The sequence below is a fragment of the Phaseolus vulgaris genome, chromosome 11 (genome assembly GCF_051622355.1).
Source record: "Phaseolus vulgaris cultivar YP4 chromosome 11, ASM5162235v1, whole genome shotgun sequence".
Lineage (NCBI taxonomy): Eukaryota > Viridiplantae > Streptophyta > Magnoliopsida > Fabales > Fabaceae > Phaseolus > Phaseolus vulgaris.
Window position 1 is genome coordinate 12,285,319 of NC_143508.1, and position 17,467 is coordinate 12,302,785.

The 17,467-nt window shown below is 30.5% G+C and overlaps 1 protein-coding gene across 1 annotated transcript; it reads right to left on the reverse strand.

Annotated features, from left to right (window-relative positions):
- Window positions 1-9,082: 9,082 nt before the first annotated feature.
- Window positions 9,083-13,732, reverse strand: LOC137822202 (TraB family protein). The gene is made up of 9 exons (XM_068627103.1): window positions 13,200-13,732; window positions 12,890-12,937; window positions 12,680-12,739; window positions 11,998-12,081; window positions 11,782-11,886; window positions 10,962-11,075; window positions 10,763-10,863; window positions 9,584-9,695; window positions 9,083-9,389 (listed from the first exon to the last, which is right to left on the reverse strand). Exons 1-9 carry the CDS (start codon window positions 13,641-13,643, stop codon window positions 9,261-9,263), a joined length of 1,197 nt encoding a protein of 398 aa, XP_068483204.1. The 5' UTR covers window positions 13,644-13,732; the 3' UTR covers window positions 9,083-9,260.
- Window positions 13,733-17,467: the final 3,735 nt, after the last annotated feature.

Genomic DNA, 17,467 nt, shown 5'->3' on the forward strand with positions numbered 1-17,467 from the left:
TTTGCTACCAAATTTAGAATCTAAATAATTGGTAATTAAAATTTTGGTAGCTAATTAGATACCAATTTAGAAACTATTTCAGAATAATAAAAACTAATTTACAAACCAATTTTTTTAGTTTCTAAAATGATATCTAATTTAATTAATATTGTAACTGATTATTTTGATCTCTAAATATTGGTTTCTATTTAATGATTGATTTTAAATTAAATAATAATATAAAAAAATTGCACATAGGTCAATTGTACAGTGATCAGTTCAAAAAAAAAAGTTTCTATAAATTAAATAATAATATGAAAATTTGCACGTACGTCAATTGTGTATTTTCAATTGCAATAAGTAATGACAGAGCACCTGAGCAATTAAAAATAAAGTTTTTTACATAATATTTTAAATAAAATATTTAATGTGTATTATTTTATCATTTTTTAGTCTAGTCTTTCTTCTTTCTTCTCATTTTTTAAGATTGTAACTCACACTATACACGCTTTTACTCAAATGTGATCAATGAGGTGGATCATGCCATCTCCGATGTGTCAAAAGTAGGGTCGTGTTCGGTTCAAGTAAGCGTATAAAATACAACTTAAATTGAACAATTTTCTAAATTTTTCCTCGCTACAACTAGCATTTCGTTGTTTGAAGGTTACAAACAATGCACAAGCACATCCACTTGTTAGAAACCAACCCCACAAGTTTCAAAGGATTCTTCCACCACTTTTTGCGCCGCACGTGATGTAACTCAAAAATACATGAAGATGACTAAGGATGCTATACTTGAAGGGTCATCTCATCAAGAAAATAAAGACTTCATCAATAGAAGAAATGGACAAGGTCCAAAACATTTAAAGTTCTTCTTATTAGTCTTCTCAAAATATGAGACTCAAGCCCAATTAATGTCTCTTTTTGTAATATCTTTATAATAGATTCTAAATAGAACATTAGAAGGGAAATAGTAGAAAAAGTCACTTTTCGGGAATAAGGAAGTGACTTGGACAGGAGCGGCATTTACATTGTCTTTTCATGTTCCTTGTCTCATTTACAATGACTTTTCATGTATCTTACCTTTCATGACCGGTCCTCTATTCTCATATAAAGAGAAGCCTTGCTTTTGTAAACATAAGTTGAATATTAAAATTGAAAATGAAGTTACTCTCTTGAAATTGAGTGGGTTCTTTGTGAGACTTGCTCTCCTTCTCTTTGTCTTATCTTGTGGGTCTTGGGAATGTTCAAGTGGCGACACTCTCACTCATTTTGGAGCCTTCCACCATCCAAGTGGCGTGATCACTCCCAATGTCTTCAACCAGATAAGTTCTTTTCAACTTTTCATCTTCTTCTTCCATGTCCATTCAATATCACAAACTCTAAACATGTCTTTTGTTGTTTCTTGATGTTTCAATCAGTAGAAATTGTGTAGTTTCTGTTTTTGTTTGGTTCTTTGTGATTACTTGTTGTTCTATTTGGTTTGTATGTGTTTAGTTGTTGTTTCAATCGGTTCATATGCTTCCTTGTCATGTTTCAATCGGTTCATGTTCTTGAAATGGGTTTCCATTTGGTTTTCTTGTTCTTGTTGTGTTCTTGAATTGCTTGTTGAATCTTGATCTAATTCTTGAAACTGTCATATGATGTTTCATCTTCCCAATCAACTCACATCATGTGGTATCATGAGCCATGGGTTTGTTCTTGTTTTGAGTTGATTTGACACTTTTAATTCAAGCAAATTACTTTTCCAGCACCTTATTTTGTGCAGAATTTTTTTTAGGTTCCTTTTTTGCGTGTGTTGTTCTGTTTTTTCCTTTTAATTGAGTATTTCTTGCTGTTTTTAATTGGTACGAATTAATTGTGTTTGAGTCATTTTGATTTTAGAATCCATATAAGTTTTGTCAAGTCATGTTTCTCCTAAAATGTCATCAATTTTATGTAGTACTTTTCTTAATAATTTTGGTTGATTGATTTTAATTGAGTGTAGTTTTATAATTCTGTTTTTGATCCTTTGGTGTATTTTATTATTTAGATTTGAGTTCATACTTGTGTGTTAGATCTATACAAGTTCATATACATCACTTCTATTGTGTCTTTGAAGTTTCTTAATGTTGTTTTTTAATTCCAGAATAGGTTTCCTCTGTTTTCATTAAATCGGTGCTAACTAAAATGGTTTATGAAAATTTCTTTTGTTGGAGAAAAACTATGAAACTTTGGATCTGAGTAGTTTGAAATGTTAAAAAAGAGTTAAAAAAAGAAGTATATTCAAAATACAAAAAAAAAAAAAAAAATGATAAATGAAATACGTACAAAGTCCAAAATTCTGACTCTAGAAAAATAGTGAAGCAGCAGTGATTTTAAAAAATTTATCACAATTAATTGGTGCTCTGTTTTAGTACAATTATAGCGCCTATTGTGAGATAAGACATTGTTTTATGTGTTTTATATTTCACATTCAACTTTGCAGTATTCAGTTTAGCATAAATCTGTAACGTCACGCATATTTTATACAAAATTCCAGTAGTATTGTTTTTATTTGTTTTCTTCATCCAATTCTAGTATTATTCTCTAGGTTTCATTTGTGTGCTATCTTTTTTTGGTGCCTTATTTTCTTGTTTGTCTTTTTCATTCAATATTCTTTTCCAAGTTTTGTCATATTTTTTACTTCCACTTTGGTTTCGCTATTCCATGTTTACACATTTTCTTGCTTGTCTTTTCTTGTTTCTTAAAGTTTTATGGTGATTTGGCTTTGAGTAAGTGTGGTTTGCTTTGGCACCTTTCACTTGAAAATTATCCAAGTCACAAGAGAGACTTTGGGTTAAGGAAAGAAACTTTTTTCTTTGAGTGCTTCATTCCTTTTCTTTCCTTTGGTTGTGAGCAATTTTTTCATTCTAACTTGATTTCTTTAATTGTTTGTTCATTGTGTTTTGTGTTTGTTTGATAATATGGATCATATTTCTAGTAGTGAATCCTCTAAACAACATTCTCCTAAAAAAGCTTTCCTAATTGGAGAATTGAAGGAAGCTAAAAGGACAATTGCACAAAAAAGGAAGCAATGAGACAAATGGAAGAAAGAATTCAAATATTAGAAATGATGAATGATAGGTCTCCAAGACAAAGAAGGCCTCATCATAGATATGATTCAAGGAGTTCTCACAATTATGGTGGCTATGATGAAGAAATCAAATGGAGGAGGCACCAACATTATGAAGAAAGGCGCCAAAATGTGGCTAAGCCTTATTTTCTATTTGTAAAGTTACCTAGCTTTAGCGGAGATAGTGATCCTAATGTATATTTAGGATGGGAGGCTAAATTAGAACAAATTTTTAATGTACATGAGGTCCAAAATGACCAAAAAGTTAGATTAGCCTCCCTAGAATTTTTAGACTATGCCATGCAATGGCGGCATAAACTCGTAATGGACATTGAGCTAAACAAGAGATCACCCGTGATTTCTTGGGATGATTTAAAAGAATGCATGCGCGCTAGATTTGTGCCTCCATATTATAGGAAAGACCTTTTGTTGAAACTCCAAAGGTTTCATCAAGGCACGCTTAGTGTGGATGCTTATTTCAAAGAACATGAAACGCTTTTAACTAATATAAACATTCATGAAAGTGAGGAGTCCAAAATGGCTCGCTTTGTAAGTGGTTTTAAAAAGGAAATCCAAGATGTGATAAAATTGCATGAATATTCTTCTTTAGAAAATTTGGTTCACCTTGCCATCAAGGCAGAATCCCAACTTTCAAAGAAAAACTCTTTTAAAAATTCTCATAATGATGGTTTTTACCACACATCTTAGACAAATAAACAAAAATCTACTTCAACTTTTCCTTCCAATTTTAAAAAGGAGTTCACTTACAAACCAAAAGATTCAAAACCCTCACCTTCAACTCCTATATCACCTATCAAGACCTCAAGTAAAAAATGTTTTAAATGTTTAGGTTTTGGTCATATAGCCGCAAATTGTCCAACAAAGAGAACCATGATGGTTAAGGAGGGTCAAGTTGTTAGTGAACATAGTGATAACTCATCTAGATCTAACTCCCATTCCCCTTCAAAAACTCTTAGTGAATATGAATATGACATACCTTGTGAAGGTGACTTATTGATGATAAGACGAATGTTGGGAACAATTCCAAAACCTTTGGATGATACCCAAAGAGAAAATATTTTTCACACCCGTTGTCTTATCACCAACAAGTTATGTTCCTTGATTATTGATGGGGGTAGTTGTACTAATGTGGCTAGTACAAGAGTTGTGGAGAAGTTAGCCTTACCCACTATCTCTCATACCAAGCCCTATAAATTGCAATGGCTTAGTGTCGAAGGTGAAATCATGGTTAACAAACAAGTCATCATTAACTTTGCAATAGGAAAGTATAAATATGAGGTTTTATGTGATGTTGTCCATGGAAGCAACTCATGTTCTTTTAGGAAGGCCTTGACAATATGATAGACATGTTTTACATGATGGTTATCCAATACAATGTCTTTTTCCTTCCAAGGACGCAAGGTTACCTTAAAACCCCTCTCTCCCCAAGAGGTTCATGAGGACCAAATAAAAATGAAAACTAAAAGAGAAAAATAAGAAAGCAAAAGAAGTAAGTACTAAACCGAGTCACAATACTTTATCTACTAAATCACTAATGTTGACTTGTGCTATGCCTCAACTTCAACCTCCAAGGTATTCTTCTTCTTTGTCTTTTTCATTACCCAAGGTTCCTACTTCCACACCATCTTGGTTAAAGAATGTTAGGGATGATTTTTACATACCTCCTAATGGTTTTTACCATTTAAGAGGACTTTTTTCAAAAAATATCATCATTCCCAAACAATATTTTCCAACTTGGTCTGTCTATAGGACCTCTTTTTCTGAACTCCCAACGCTTAAAAATGCTAAGTCAAGTTTGCCTATCACTTCTTGCATTATCTTATCTATTGCAAATTGACTTTGTTTTATGCAGGAGTACTAAATTCGTGGTCGAATTTTCTCCAACTTGGAGGGCATGATGTAACCCATAAATACATGAAGATGACCAAGGATGCTATACTTGAAGGGTCATCTCATCAAGAAAATAAAGACTTCACCGATAGAAGAAATGGACAAGGCCCAAAGCATTTAAAGTTCTTCTTATTAATCTTCTCAAAAGATGAGACCCAAGCCCAATTAATGTCTCTTTTTGTAATATCTTTAGAATAGATTCTAAATAGAACATTAGAAGGGAAATAGTAGGAAAAGTCACTTTTCTAGAATAAGGAAGTGACTTGGATAGGGGTGGCATTTACATTGTCTTTTCATGTATCTTGTCTCTTCATTTACAATGACTCTTCATGTATCTTACCTTTCATGACCTGTCCTCTATTCCTATATAAAGAGGAGTCTTGATTTTGTAAACATAAGTTGAATATTGAAATTGAAAGTGAAGTTACTCTCTTGAAATTGAGTGGGTTCTTTGTGAGACTTGCTCTCCTTCTCTTTGTCTTATCTTGTAGGTCTTGGGAATCCTCAAGTGGCGGCACTCTCACTCATCTTGGATCCTTCCACCATCCAAGTGGCGTGACCACTCCCATTGTCTTCAACCACATAAGTTTTCTTCAACTTTTCATCTTCTTCTTCCATGTCCACTTCATATCAAAATCTCTAAACATGTCTTTTGTTGTTTCTTGATATTTCAATCGGTAGAACTTGTTTAGTTCTTGTTTTCATTCGGTAGTTTGTTGTTATCTTTGTTTTTAATCGATTAGAATGACTTGTTGGAGTTTCTAATCGGTTCATGTGTCTTGGTTTTGTGATATCAATCGGTTCATGTTCTTGGAATGGGTATTTCCATTTGGTTCTCTTGTTCTTGTTGTGTTTTTGAATTGCTTGTTGAATCTTGATCCTAATTCCTAAAAGTGTCTATTAATGCTTCATCTCCTAATCAACTCAGATTAGCGTGTGTGGCCAACAGCTTAAGCAATATCAACACTTGAGCATCCATTCCATGAATTAAATGACATGAGTGCTTGAGTGTCCAAAATCATGTGTCAATCACTACCATGTGTCAAGCACTAGCACATGTTCACGAGTCGTATACAACACTTGAACTACCATATGTATCGGTTAAACAAGCAAATTAATACTTGATCAATATTGTTTCAAGAAGAAAGATAATTGCCTCGACATCTTTCTCGCTTTAGCGCTTCAAGTCATCGCTTGAGCTATAAAACGTCACTTCAACAACATAAGGCAAGTGAATGCAATAATTACACATATGAACCTCTCTCAACAACCATACAATGATATTCAACCTAAAAACAACCTCAAACAACTTTTACAAAATATTTTTATTTATTTCCCAACACTACCAAGATTCCCTTCCTTCTCATCCTTCTCAGGCACATTCATAAGAAAAAAAATTATACTAGTAACGACATATACAACAGAAGCAACAATCATACTATAAAAAATTACATATCAACCACTTCCATACATTCTATACAACCAAATAAATATCATTGTTGCAAGGAAATTTTATTAATTCCCCTTACCTCAATTGAAACAACTTGATCCAATAACTTTTGAGAGAATTGTTCAAAAAATCCAAGTGTGATCCCATTAATTCTTACACCATAACATCTCATCTTAACCATCCATTCAAAAGAGGAGAATAATTGAACTTAACACACTAGTTGAGATACACTAGTAGAGATAGAAACTACTTACCAGAACCAAATTCAGACAACTCCAAAAGGATATAACTTCACCAATTTGTCAAGACCTCAATTTGGTAAGAATTTAGTCAAAAAGTTCTCTTAAAATTAGAGAGTACAGAAAAATAAAATAGTTTTCTAATTAATTTTGTTAAAATAAACTAAAAAATAAAGGGTTAAATATGTTTTTGGTCTTTGTACTTTTACGTGAAATTGGTTTTCATCTTTAGTCCAAACTTTATACCTCCTGAATATTCATAGTAAGGAAACTATTGAAATGAATCTTTATCATTTTTTTACGTGGCAAACAGATTTTCAATGTGGACTAAGATATTGAAATAGTTCATGTTGATTCATCGTTGATGTGGATATTATTATATAATTCACATTGAAAATTCGTTTGTTACATGAAAAAAAACACGTAAGAAATCATTAAAATAGTTTTCTTAGTATCCATAAGTCTAAAATTTGAACTATGGACAAAAATTAATTTAGTACAAAGATGAAAAACCTATTTAACCAGAAAATAAACATCTTACTTTTATTTATAAATATCATAACTAATTTATTTTTAAAACTATTAATAAAATAATACTATATCTTACACTAATTATCCATCAAAGCCACATATTTTGTATCCTTCCAGAATTTAATCTCGATGTTCTATGAGTGCCAAAAAAAAAATCGTGTCTAGTAATAAGAACCCGCGTGCCAAAACTTCTCTAATTCAGTAACAAACACAATAATGCAAGTAAGATTAATCTGTAGAACAATATGTGAAGAAAAATTTGTTACCAGATAAAAAATGACATTACATCCTATTTTTATGCAGGCATTCATCTCTTTTATAGTATTAACAAAGTAACAATGTACTCCTTATTAATTTATATTTATATTTTTATTAAAATAAAATATAAATATAATAGTAAATTAATAAATTTAATTACATATTTTATAAATATTTATTTATTATATATTAAAATAATATATTTTTAATAAATATAAGCTTTTTATAGTGTTGTGTGATAATTTAACATTTAGTGAGAGTGTAGTTTTTAAAATGTTTTTAATATATAATATTTAAGCAATGAGTGTTTAGACGCCATGAGTGTATGACAGTTTCAAGTAACCACAAAATTCACTCAACTTAAAGAGTGACAGTAAGTAGTGATCATAGTAGAAATATGTGGTGATCCACGTTACTCTTCCTGCATAGAGACAATGAAGATTTTTCTGAAAATGTCAAGTCAGTGTTCGTGTTGATTGTGGTGAGACATGATGTGGAGAGAAAATGAGTTAAATCAAGTGTTTAGAGGTCATGAATATATGACAATGTCAAGTAACCACAAAATGCACTCAACTTAGATAATGACAATGTGTGGTGACACTAGTAAGAATATGTGGTGACCACATGTTATACTCTAATCAAGTTTCAGTGCACTTAAATCACAAAACTACATTAATTACTCAAAATAACTAAAACTCTATTCAAACAACATTTTTAATCATACTGTTGAGGATTGAAACATACACCACAACATTAAGCAAATAATAGGAAAATGTTACTGACCTTATGAAGCAAATGCAAAACTAGAGAACCCACCAACCCAGAAGAATCAAAAACAACCCACAAACGCTTGATAACGACCATTGTATTCTCCCAAAATTGTGTCTAAATATCTCATTAACCAACTTCACGAGCTGTTTGTCTCTCGTAATAAAGTTTAAGTGCCTAATTAATTTTCACTTTGGAAAATAAATCCAAATACCTGATTAATATCCGTCACAAAGAATAATGTCAAATACTTAAATAATATTCACCTTAAAAAAACAATATCTAATTACTATCACGTCTCACTCTCCCATGAGGCAATGTCACAACGTTAAAAAAATGACCACATTAATTATTTTTTAATAAATTTACTATCAAATTGAGATTCTTAAAAGCAACGAGACTAAATTGAAGAAATGGATAAATAAAATAAACCAAAAACCCTATTCAGCCTTTCTTACTAAATTAGTATTCAAAAAATCGTTTTTTTGCCCGCATATATGAGAGATAAGGTTAACTCGAATTTGGACAAATTACCACCCTTTTCATTTCTCTATCTCTCCCACCTCTTGCATAACATGAGTTTTCCAATGAATGAAAAGTAATAATTATATTATGTATTATTTCAAATCTGTTTCCATTTACTTCGCGTTCTTGATATTCAAAATGTTAAAGATTTAATACTTGCTCGGTACATATACGTATCTCTCTTCTGTTTGTATTCTTTGAAATATCATTTGGAATCACTAATGTTTTTATTCTCAACAGCTATATCAGCAAGAATATGAAATTGTAAGCATACCATTTTCTACCCCTCTTAGAATTCCTGTTAAAATGGAACTATCTGACGGAGTATTAGTGTTGTAATTAACATGATTTCTATGTAAAGATTTAAAAAGAATTGTTATTCTTGATTCGAAAAAGGGTTAAATAGCTTATGCATCAACTTTGTTGATGGTTGACTCGCCTATTACATGTTTCAATTCCTACATCAACGTTGATGTGGACGATAGCATCATCTCTAATAGGAAAGTTATTTCTTGCATGAAAGATAGATGCCTGATATAATGGCCACCCCAGCCACGGCAACACCAACAGATGTCACGATTCTTATTGCAGATATAGCTGGTTCAACAGATGGAATTGTCATGAGATCCTTCATCTGAAAAAAGAAAACGTGGTGAATTGAGGTAAGAAAATCTGATAATGAATAATAAAAGCATAACTGTATGATTTTGGAAAGATATTGCAAAATAAGGGGAGAAAAACCGGTTCATATGACCGGTTATACAATTTTGTGATAAAAATACTCTAAATTGCGGATTATACCATACAAATAACTAAATGTTCACCCACCACGACAGGTTGCTTCCAATGCTTCTTAATTCCCTGTAAATGACCCTTTCCAACAACAGCAACAACTGAGCTATTTTCACTCGCCACTTTTAATAATGTGGAGGACATGTACCTGGATGGAGGAAAGTCAAATCATGTAAAATTTATAAACTAAACTGTAGAAAAACTTATCACACAGCAAACGGTCAATTGAACGGGCAGTCACCCTCGATGCTACCCTTTGTAATACTACAAATTATTAACACCCTCTCCACACCACATGGTCTAATTTTAACCAAACAAGGGTAAGAGACTGCATCATTGTAGAGATTACAAGGACATTCTCTAGTTATCAAAAGCATGAGAGGCATACCAAAGTTTTTAGATTAACAATAGCATCCTCCACACCACCAGAGGGCAGAGAGAGAATACCACAATTTCAGACAATTATGGCCATGTTTCATTTTATTCAAGTTGGAACATGTTCTTCTTACTAATACATATAGATGTAGTTCCAACTTCAGAGAATGAGATAAAAAGGAAGTTCTGAGAATGAGATAAAAGAAAGTTGTATGACCTAATTTCTTTACTGATATGCATATAGTCCATAATCAGATAGTTGATCCCTCATGATGCTAAGGACTAGAATATACTGATCATATCTGTTAAGAGGCATATCATTTAGCTCACCAGAATTCTCTGGTCCCAAATAGCCCCCACTAGAATTTCTACAAAATATTAAATATTGCAAAAAAAATTGTTTCCGAGTTTACACTTCTAATGCATGGCCTCCCGTAAACATTTATAATATTCTACCCTCATCTAGCTCCACCACTGCCTGCTGTACTACTTGAAAGGCATATGGACCCCTAAAAAAAACCTCCAAAATATGATTTGTTTAAAAGGTTTCTCATATCCTACGCTCTGAAGCAAAAAAGGCATTCAGGGTAAAAGATCCATGCCTCCATGGTATTGAATTTCAGATCATCAAGGTTACAAAAATATGCCGAAGATGTCAATACCAGAACCATACCCAGGACACCCTCCAACAAGGACCCTGGTGCTAAATGGTAACATAGTGGGGTGACAAGTGCTAACTGAAGCATTCCCTAGAGAGCAAGGGGAGAGAGGGAAGCAAGTGACAGCTAATAGAAGCAATAAATAAAATAGTAAATTGATATTAAGTGCAATACGACTTACTGATCCCGCTCATGCACAAGAGTCTCCATTAAAGTTGGAAACTCCTTACTCATTTCCTGTATAACCAGAGTTAGCATGTCACTGTCATCCATTTCCTTCAGCTGAAGAAAGCAAAAGCAAGTTAGTATATAGACAACTACATAGCGCGCACACTATCAATTCAAACTTATCACTACTACATAAGAATTATGAAATTTACCATCTTGTTAAGATCATCAGAGCTGGGTAAAAAAACTGCCTGGAAAAGTAAAGAATATAACAATTTTGTTTTATGCCAAAGTGGCATCTTACTCCATGTTCTCCTTAATGTAATCTGTATCAATAAAAATCAGAATCCATTAATACATAAAAAAAAGAGTCTCTTCATGCCAATTAAACCAAGTTGAAAGCTCACATAATAAATAGTACATGTTGATCATATTAATCTAATTTAGAACATGTCGGTATTTCTCCCATGCTTACAGAAATCATTTGAAATATTTATTAATATGCATTAAACCTTTTCTAGTAAGTATTTTTAATAGATTCAGGACTCCAGAAAAAATAAAGGTATTTCTCCAATAGAATCGACAAGTTAGAGGTAAGCTTGGAGAATGCTGTTGTGTTACATAGTGGACATGGGTTCTAGCCACTAGAACAGCATCTTTACTTTTCCTTTCTTTTCTGAGAAGAAGAGTATTTGGATTTACAAATATGCTAGCAAAATGAGATAAAGAAACTTCTTTATAACACAAAGAATCCCCCTGTTTGGAAAAAATGAATATAGTTACTTTCCGGTCACTGAATATACTACAAGGTTTTCTAGTGATTATGCAACATGAATTTACTCTTAAGAACACCAGGAGTCCAAGATATTCTAATGAATAATACATTACAATATACTTGCAATACTATCAATATAACTTCTAGAGAGAAGTGTAAGAAACATGACTCTTTATTATTCAGAGGAATATTTCACATCAACAAATAGTAGAAATTTTATCCGCATTCAACATATTAAAATGAAAAACTCCTCCCACCTGTACAGGGCGATCACCAAGAATCACTCTGCCACCATACTTGATGGCTTCTTCATAGGCCACACGAAACTCAGAGCCAGGAAAGACCTCAAGCTTGCTAGCAATCTGTCAGAAACTTAATAGCAGGATATATGAGATACATAGCATTATAGGATAATGAAAGGGTGATAATTGAAAGCCGATTAAAGGATGAGACATGATTGTCTAGAAACCTGCCTTTGCAAGGAACCAGCCATAAAGCACTTCAAACATGTTATGTTTTTTCTTCAACATTGTAACCATTTCTCCCATAGTGGGTACCTGGCAGAACCAAAAAAAAATCATACAAACAACTGAATGAGAACCAGATTAATATACTGGAATCAACGAAGTTAGTTGATACTAGGTTTGAATAAGGCATGTGGAAAATTAAATAATAATCACAAACACAATTATCATTGTATTGCTTTAAGAGATGATTTATTTCTCCTTTAAGAAAAAGGAGAAGTAAACTAAACTATTCCTAAGTTGAATTGAAAGCTAAAAGGTTTAAATCATCAGGGTAAAATGAGTTTCTATGTGTGTTTCATCCTTCTGTGAAACACCGAGTAAGCCATACAAGTACCCAGCCATTTGATACTTTATCTTTCAAACAATCCACTCATCGAATACAGAACTAAAGAGTGCTGCCACTCCCTACAAATTGGAACAGTCAAATATTTCACCACACTTTGCGACTTATGCACATAAGTTACAAATTAGGGTGGTCAGGGGGGAAGGTTCATACTCTTAGAAATTGGACTTAGGGTGTCCCTCAACCCTAGCATGTGTGATTAAACCACAAAACCTTCCAAGTTAAAATTACGGCAACTCCCAACATTTAACGGATTAAACTACAAAGGAAATATACAAAACAAACCTTGAGATTTTGAAGTGTAAGCACTGCAACACGACTGGAGCACAACTCTAGGAAGACAGCCTGTAAAAAACAAAGGCCAGCCAAAGGTTTTCATCAGTAAAAATCCAAAGTCAGGAAGGGGCATCATGAAACCAAGAGCAAGCAATTAAGCAAGTGAAGGATCAATCCATCAGCCAAGCATTAGTAAGTTCAAAAGGGAAAAAAAAAAACCTGCGGTTTCAGAATATTCACTATAGCTTGAACTTCTCTGCTTGATTCCTGCAACAAAATTCGGCATAAATTTTGAACTCTCAGCAATTCACAAACTGTACTTATTATTACAACAACAAGAATTGATACGATGAAGTAAAAACACGGTCCTACATCCTCTTAGAAAATGAAACAATAACAGTCCCGATTGAAATAAATACAGAACAAAATAAAATAGACCAATCCCTAATTATTCGTTCTCGTTGAACATAGTGACAATGTGTAGCATAACAAAACCTAAAAGCTGATTCTGAACTACCAGAACCAATACCTCTGAGACATGAGCGGTTCCAACCAAGTAAACGTCGCAGACGCCGCCTTCGGCGGCCGACTCGCATGTGAGGACAAGAACGTTTCTTGATAGCTCCTCCGGGAGAGTGACCGGACGACGATCGGAATCCGGCGTGTCATCAGGCGCAGCGTCGGCGTCGGAAGGCTCGTCAATTCGAACCATGCTCTCAGACAGGCTCTCCATCTTCAGATCCGCGACGTGGACGAAGTCCTCGCCCGAGGCGGCGGATTCCGGCGGTTTTGCGTCCATTGCGGGGCGAAGGGAAGAGCGCGTTCGGCGGCGGGCGAGAGCGGAGGATTTGGTAGAGAATTGGGGGAAAGAGAGGAATTGGAAACAAGGAATTGATGTAAAGAGATGATGTTTGGAGCTATGAATTAAGGGCGTGACTCGGGCGAGTTGAGTGCGAGTGACGAAGTGTGTCATAAGCAGTTGAAACGTGAATGCGGTTTGTGTGTGAGACTGTCAGAAATGAGAATACAGTGCGCGTTTCAGTGTGGACCCCACTTCTCCCACACGAGTTATTCCAAAAATCAATTTAATTTCTTGTTTTTAGTTTAATTGCTCATTTAGTTAAACGAATTTTATTTTATGAAAAAACTAATACTTTTTAATTACACATTAAAATAAAGTTTGCTACTTTTTTACAACAACTATTTTCAAAGATTTTTATTCTCTTTTTGTCTGCCAATTTGCCTATAAATCAAAAGTCATAATTAGGAAAAGGTAAATCTGTTGCAAACTAATCACATTTGGATATAAATCAAAAGTTATCAATTGATTCCAAATGTGTTAAAGGCTTTTTAACCCTACATACGTGTAAATGTTTCAGAAATTTACATCTATTATGTATTTTAAATTTAGTTTTTTACATGTAACATATAATTTTGATTTGATCATCACATTCTTAATTTTTTTTTGTATATTTATAACTTCTTTTTAATTTGTTCTTCTTAAGTGTAGATTATTATTAAACTAAAAATATCTTATATATAGAAAGCGATTTCAAACTAAAAAAAAAGGTATAGTATGATTAGCATTTAGTAGTGTAAATTTTAATTAAAAACTGTTTACATGAGTTAACCAAATGACTGAAAAATAAAAATAAAATAAAGATGAAATTGTTTAATTTAAATAGAAGATAATGATAAGTAAAAGTATTTTATTTGTTGTTAATAATTTTATTTATTAATTATTATTATAATATATATAATTAACAAATGTGAAATAATTATGAAAGTATTACTTTGAAACATATAATATTTTCACAACACCATTATATATGTACAATATATAAAAGATTAGGTTTAAAAAATATTTCTTAAACTTCTTTTTTTCATTTCTTAAAATTTTGATAAAAGTACGGTAAGTTTAGATTATTTTTCAATATTTACCCTAATAACATATTGTACCAAATAACTATCTAAGAGTACAGTTTACTCTTAATAGCATATTGGGTCAAACAAATCATTCATATTTTCATTAATTATAATTAAACTCACTTTAATAGTATATTATGTCAAATAATTATCTAAATAATACAAATTTTTGCATTAATTATAATTAAACTCACTGCTATTGATGTAAAAGATATTTAAAGAAGATTTAATTAGACAACATATTTTTTAGAAGATTTGCTCTATTTTTAGTTTTAATAGAGATTTTTCCTAAAGAAGATTTATTTCCAATTATACTCATGAGATATAGCACATTTAATTTTCTAATTCTTTAATCTGTGTTTTATTTTTCATTTTCATTCAAAACAACTTAACTTTGGTGTAATTTGGTAGATGTTTCATTCGAGCAGTTTGGTTAGACACTTATATCGGACCGTTTATCCTAAAAAATATTAGACTATTTACTTTCACTAAAACACAATATTAACAAAATTAGTTTATAAATATTTTAATTATTATATTTATTATTCACAAATCAATAATTTAAATTATATAAAATATTTTCTACTATTTAAAAAAAATATTTCCTAATTTTCTATAAAAATTTCAAACCATAATTTCAAAATTGATTAATGTTGATTTTTTAACAAATTTTTTTACTTACATATTTTTCTAAATAATTATTACTTAAAATATATCCTTTGTAGATAATTATTTCATCAAATGATTGTTTTTCTAAATTTTTATATTTTATATAATTATTTTTTTAAATAATATTTTTAAGAAATTTTTTTCCAAACCAATTTAATGAAATAATTATTTTTTAAAAACTCAAGATTATTAATACTCTTACCTTTATTTTTAAATAAAAAATAAAATTAGAATATAATCAAAATTTGAACTATTACAATAAATTGTGTTATTTAGATAATTATTTAACCTAATACACTATTTTGATAAATATTTGATACAATATATCACTAGAGAAAATAAATACTAATGATTTTATTTTGGTTAAAAATTCTAATTTCATGTGAATAAGAATAAAGATAAATTAACCTCAAGATTTTTTCTTCAAATATTGTACATCTCTTCATCCTACTTCTCCTTCTTTGTACAGAGACCCTGATATAAATAGGACATAAACATCAATTTAATCATTTTAAGATATAATAGATATGAAAACTAAATTATTATATTTAGGTCTAAACAAATTCAACGGGTCACTCTTTTTTTTTATCTCATGCAAATAATTTTATATTAAAAAATAAAACATTTTGATTAAGTTTTTTGTTACAAATAAGATAGTTAATTTTAACTTGTGAAAAAAATTATTTCATTTTATTTTTTAAATCTTTATGATAATATCCATTTTGTAAAGCTCCTTCTGTTTGCAAACTCATCACCGTCCCATCCAAAGTGTGATCATGTGTGCTATTTAAAACGCCTTTTATTAATTTACAATTTTCTCCTATTCTAAAAAAACTACTTTATAATTTTTATTCTATTCTATCAATTTACATACAAAACAAATATTTAATAAAGATGACACAATATAAAATGTTTTTTTATAGTCTCTCTCTCTCACGATAATTTTATTAATTATTATAATGACTATTTAAATCTTGTATGATTTTAAAACGTTAACTGATGATATAATGAAATATAAGAGTAGGATAAAAAGATAATAAAAATAATATTAGTTAAATGATAACGACAAATAATAAAGGAGGATGAGATTAAAAAGAATAATGATAGTAAAAAAAATTATGTATTTTATAATGTTAAAAATAAAAATGATGAGAATAATGATTTTAAACATGGTAAACAAAGTGATTATGATACCAGTGATAACAATAGTAAAAATAATAATATTGTGATAATAATTATTATAAATAATAATAATAATAAGAATAATATTATGTATTATTTACTATATTTAAAACATAATTGATATATTAAAAAGTATTTGTTATAATTTTAACAATACTAAAAATAAATAAATAAATATTTACGCAATACTGAAGCTAAAATATCAATTACACCGAAAAAAATGTATACTTAAACTAAAATTTGAAAAACTAATTAATAACTTAGAACTTTTAAACTAGCTTAGTAAAATTAAATGTAAAAAAAATGATAAAATATAAAATGATATGAATAAATTTACTTACATGGTATTTTTTAAAATATTTTATTCATACAGATATATTATATCTTAAAACATTTTTAATCAATTTTTTAAAAAATAGAATCACCTATTTTTAAGTAGACATCACATTGTGATTATGTTAATTAATACCGTTGTTAAGAAATAGTCTCATAAAAATAAAAAACTACCTTCTATCAATAACTAAAATAAAATTTTAACAGAGTAATAATTTAAAGAATAGAACAATAGCATCTCCAAACTGAAAGTTAGTAGTTAAAAATACATTATTCAAAAAATAGCTAAAAATTGTTATAAATTAGTTTTACTTAATAATAGTACTAATAATAGCAACCAAGTTGTTTTACCTTGTAAAAAAATTAAAACAAACTAAACTAGGGTATGATGATCTTCGTTAATACATTTCTTGAATTCTTATAATTGAAAGCTACCCTAGTTTTTAACCTAACTTTTTCCTTTCATTTTATCCCGCAAAAGATAATTAATTTCCATATTGAAACCACAAACAAATTCCCCCTTTCTTTTAAATTTACCATGAAAATAAATTATTTTACATTCCATACTAAATGGTTATCCTAAAATTATATTTGTTATATATGTAAACAATAAGCCTTTGAACAAGGATACCATTCCCTAAGCCTATCCTAAATTAAAAGGGGCTCTTCTAAAATTTCATCATTTTA

What these genes read in the sequence shown, in the direction of transcription:
- LOC137822202 (XM_068627103.1), bottom strand. Translation starts at nt 13,643, where the DNA reads ATGACACACTTCGTCACTCGCACTCAACTCGCCCGAGTCACGCCCTTA. An exon ending in TGAATATTCTGAAACCGCAG is followed by an intron (nt 12,740 to 12,889) that starts GTTTTTTTTTTT and finishes TGTTTTTTACAG; the next exon opens with GCTGTCTTCCTAGAGTTGTG. An exon ending in TTACACTTCAAAATCTCAAG is followed by an intron (nt 12,082 to 12,679) that starts GTTTGTTTTGTA and finishes TGGTTCTGCCAG; the next exon opens with GTACCCACTATGGGAGAAAT.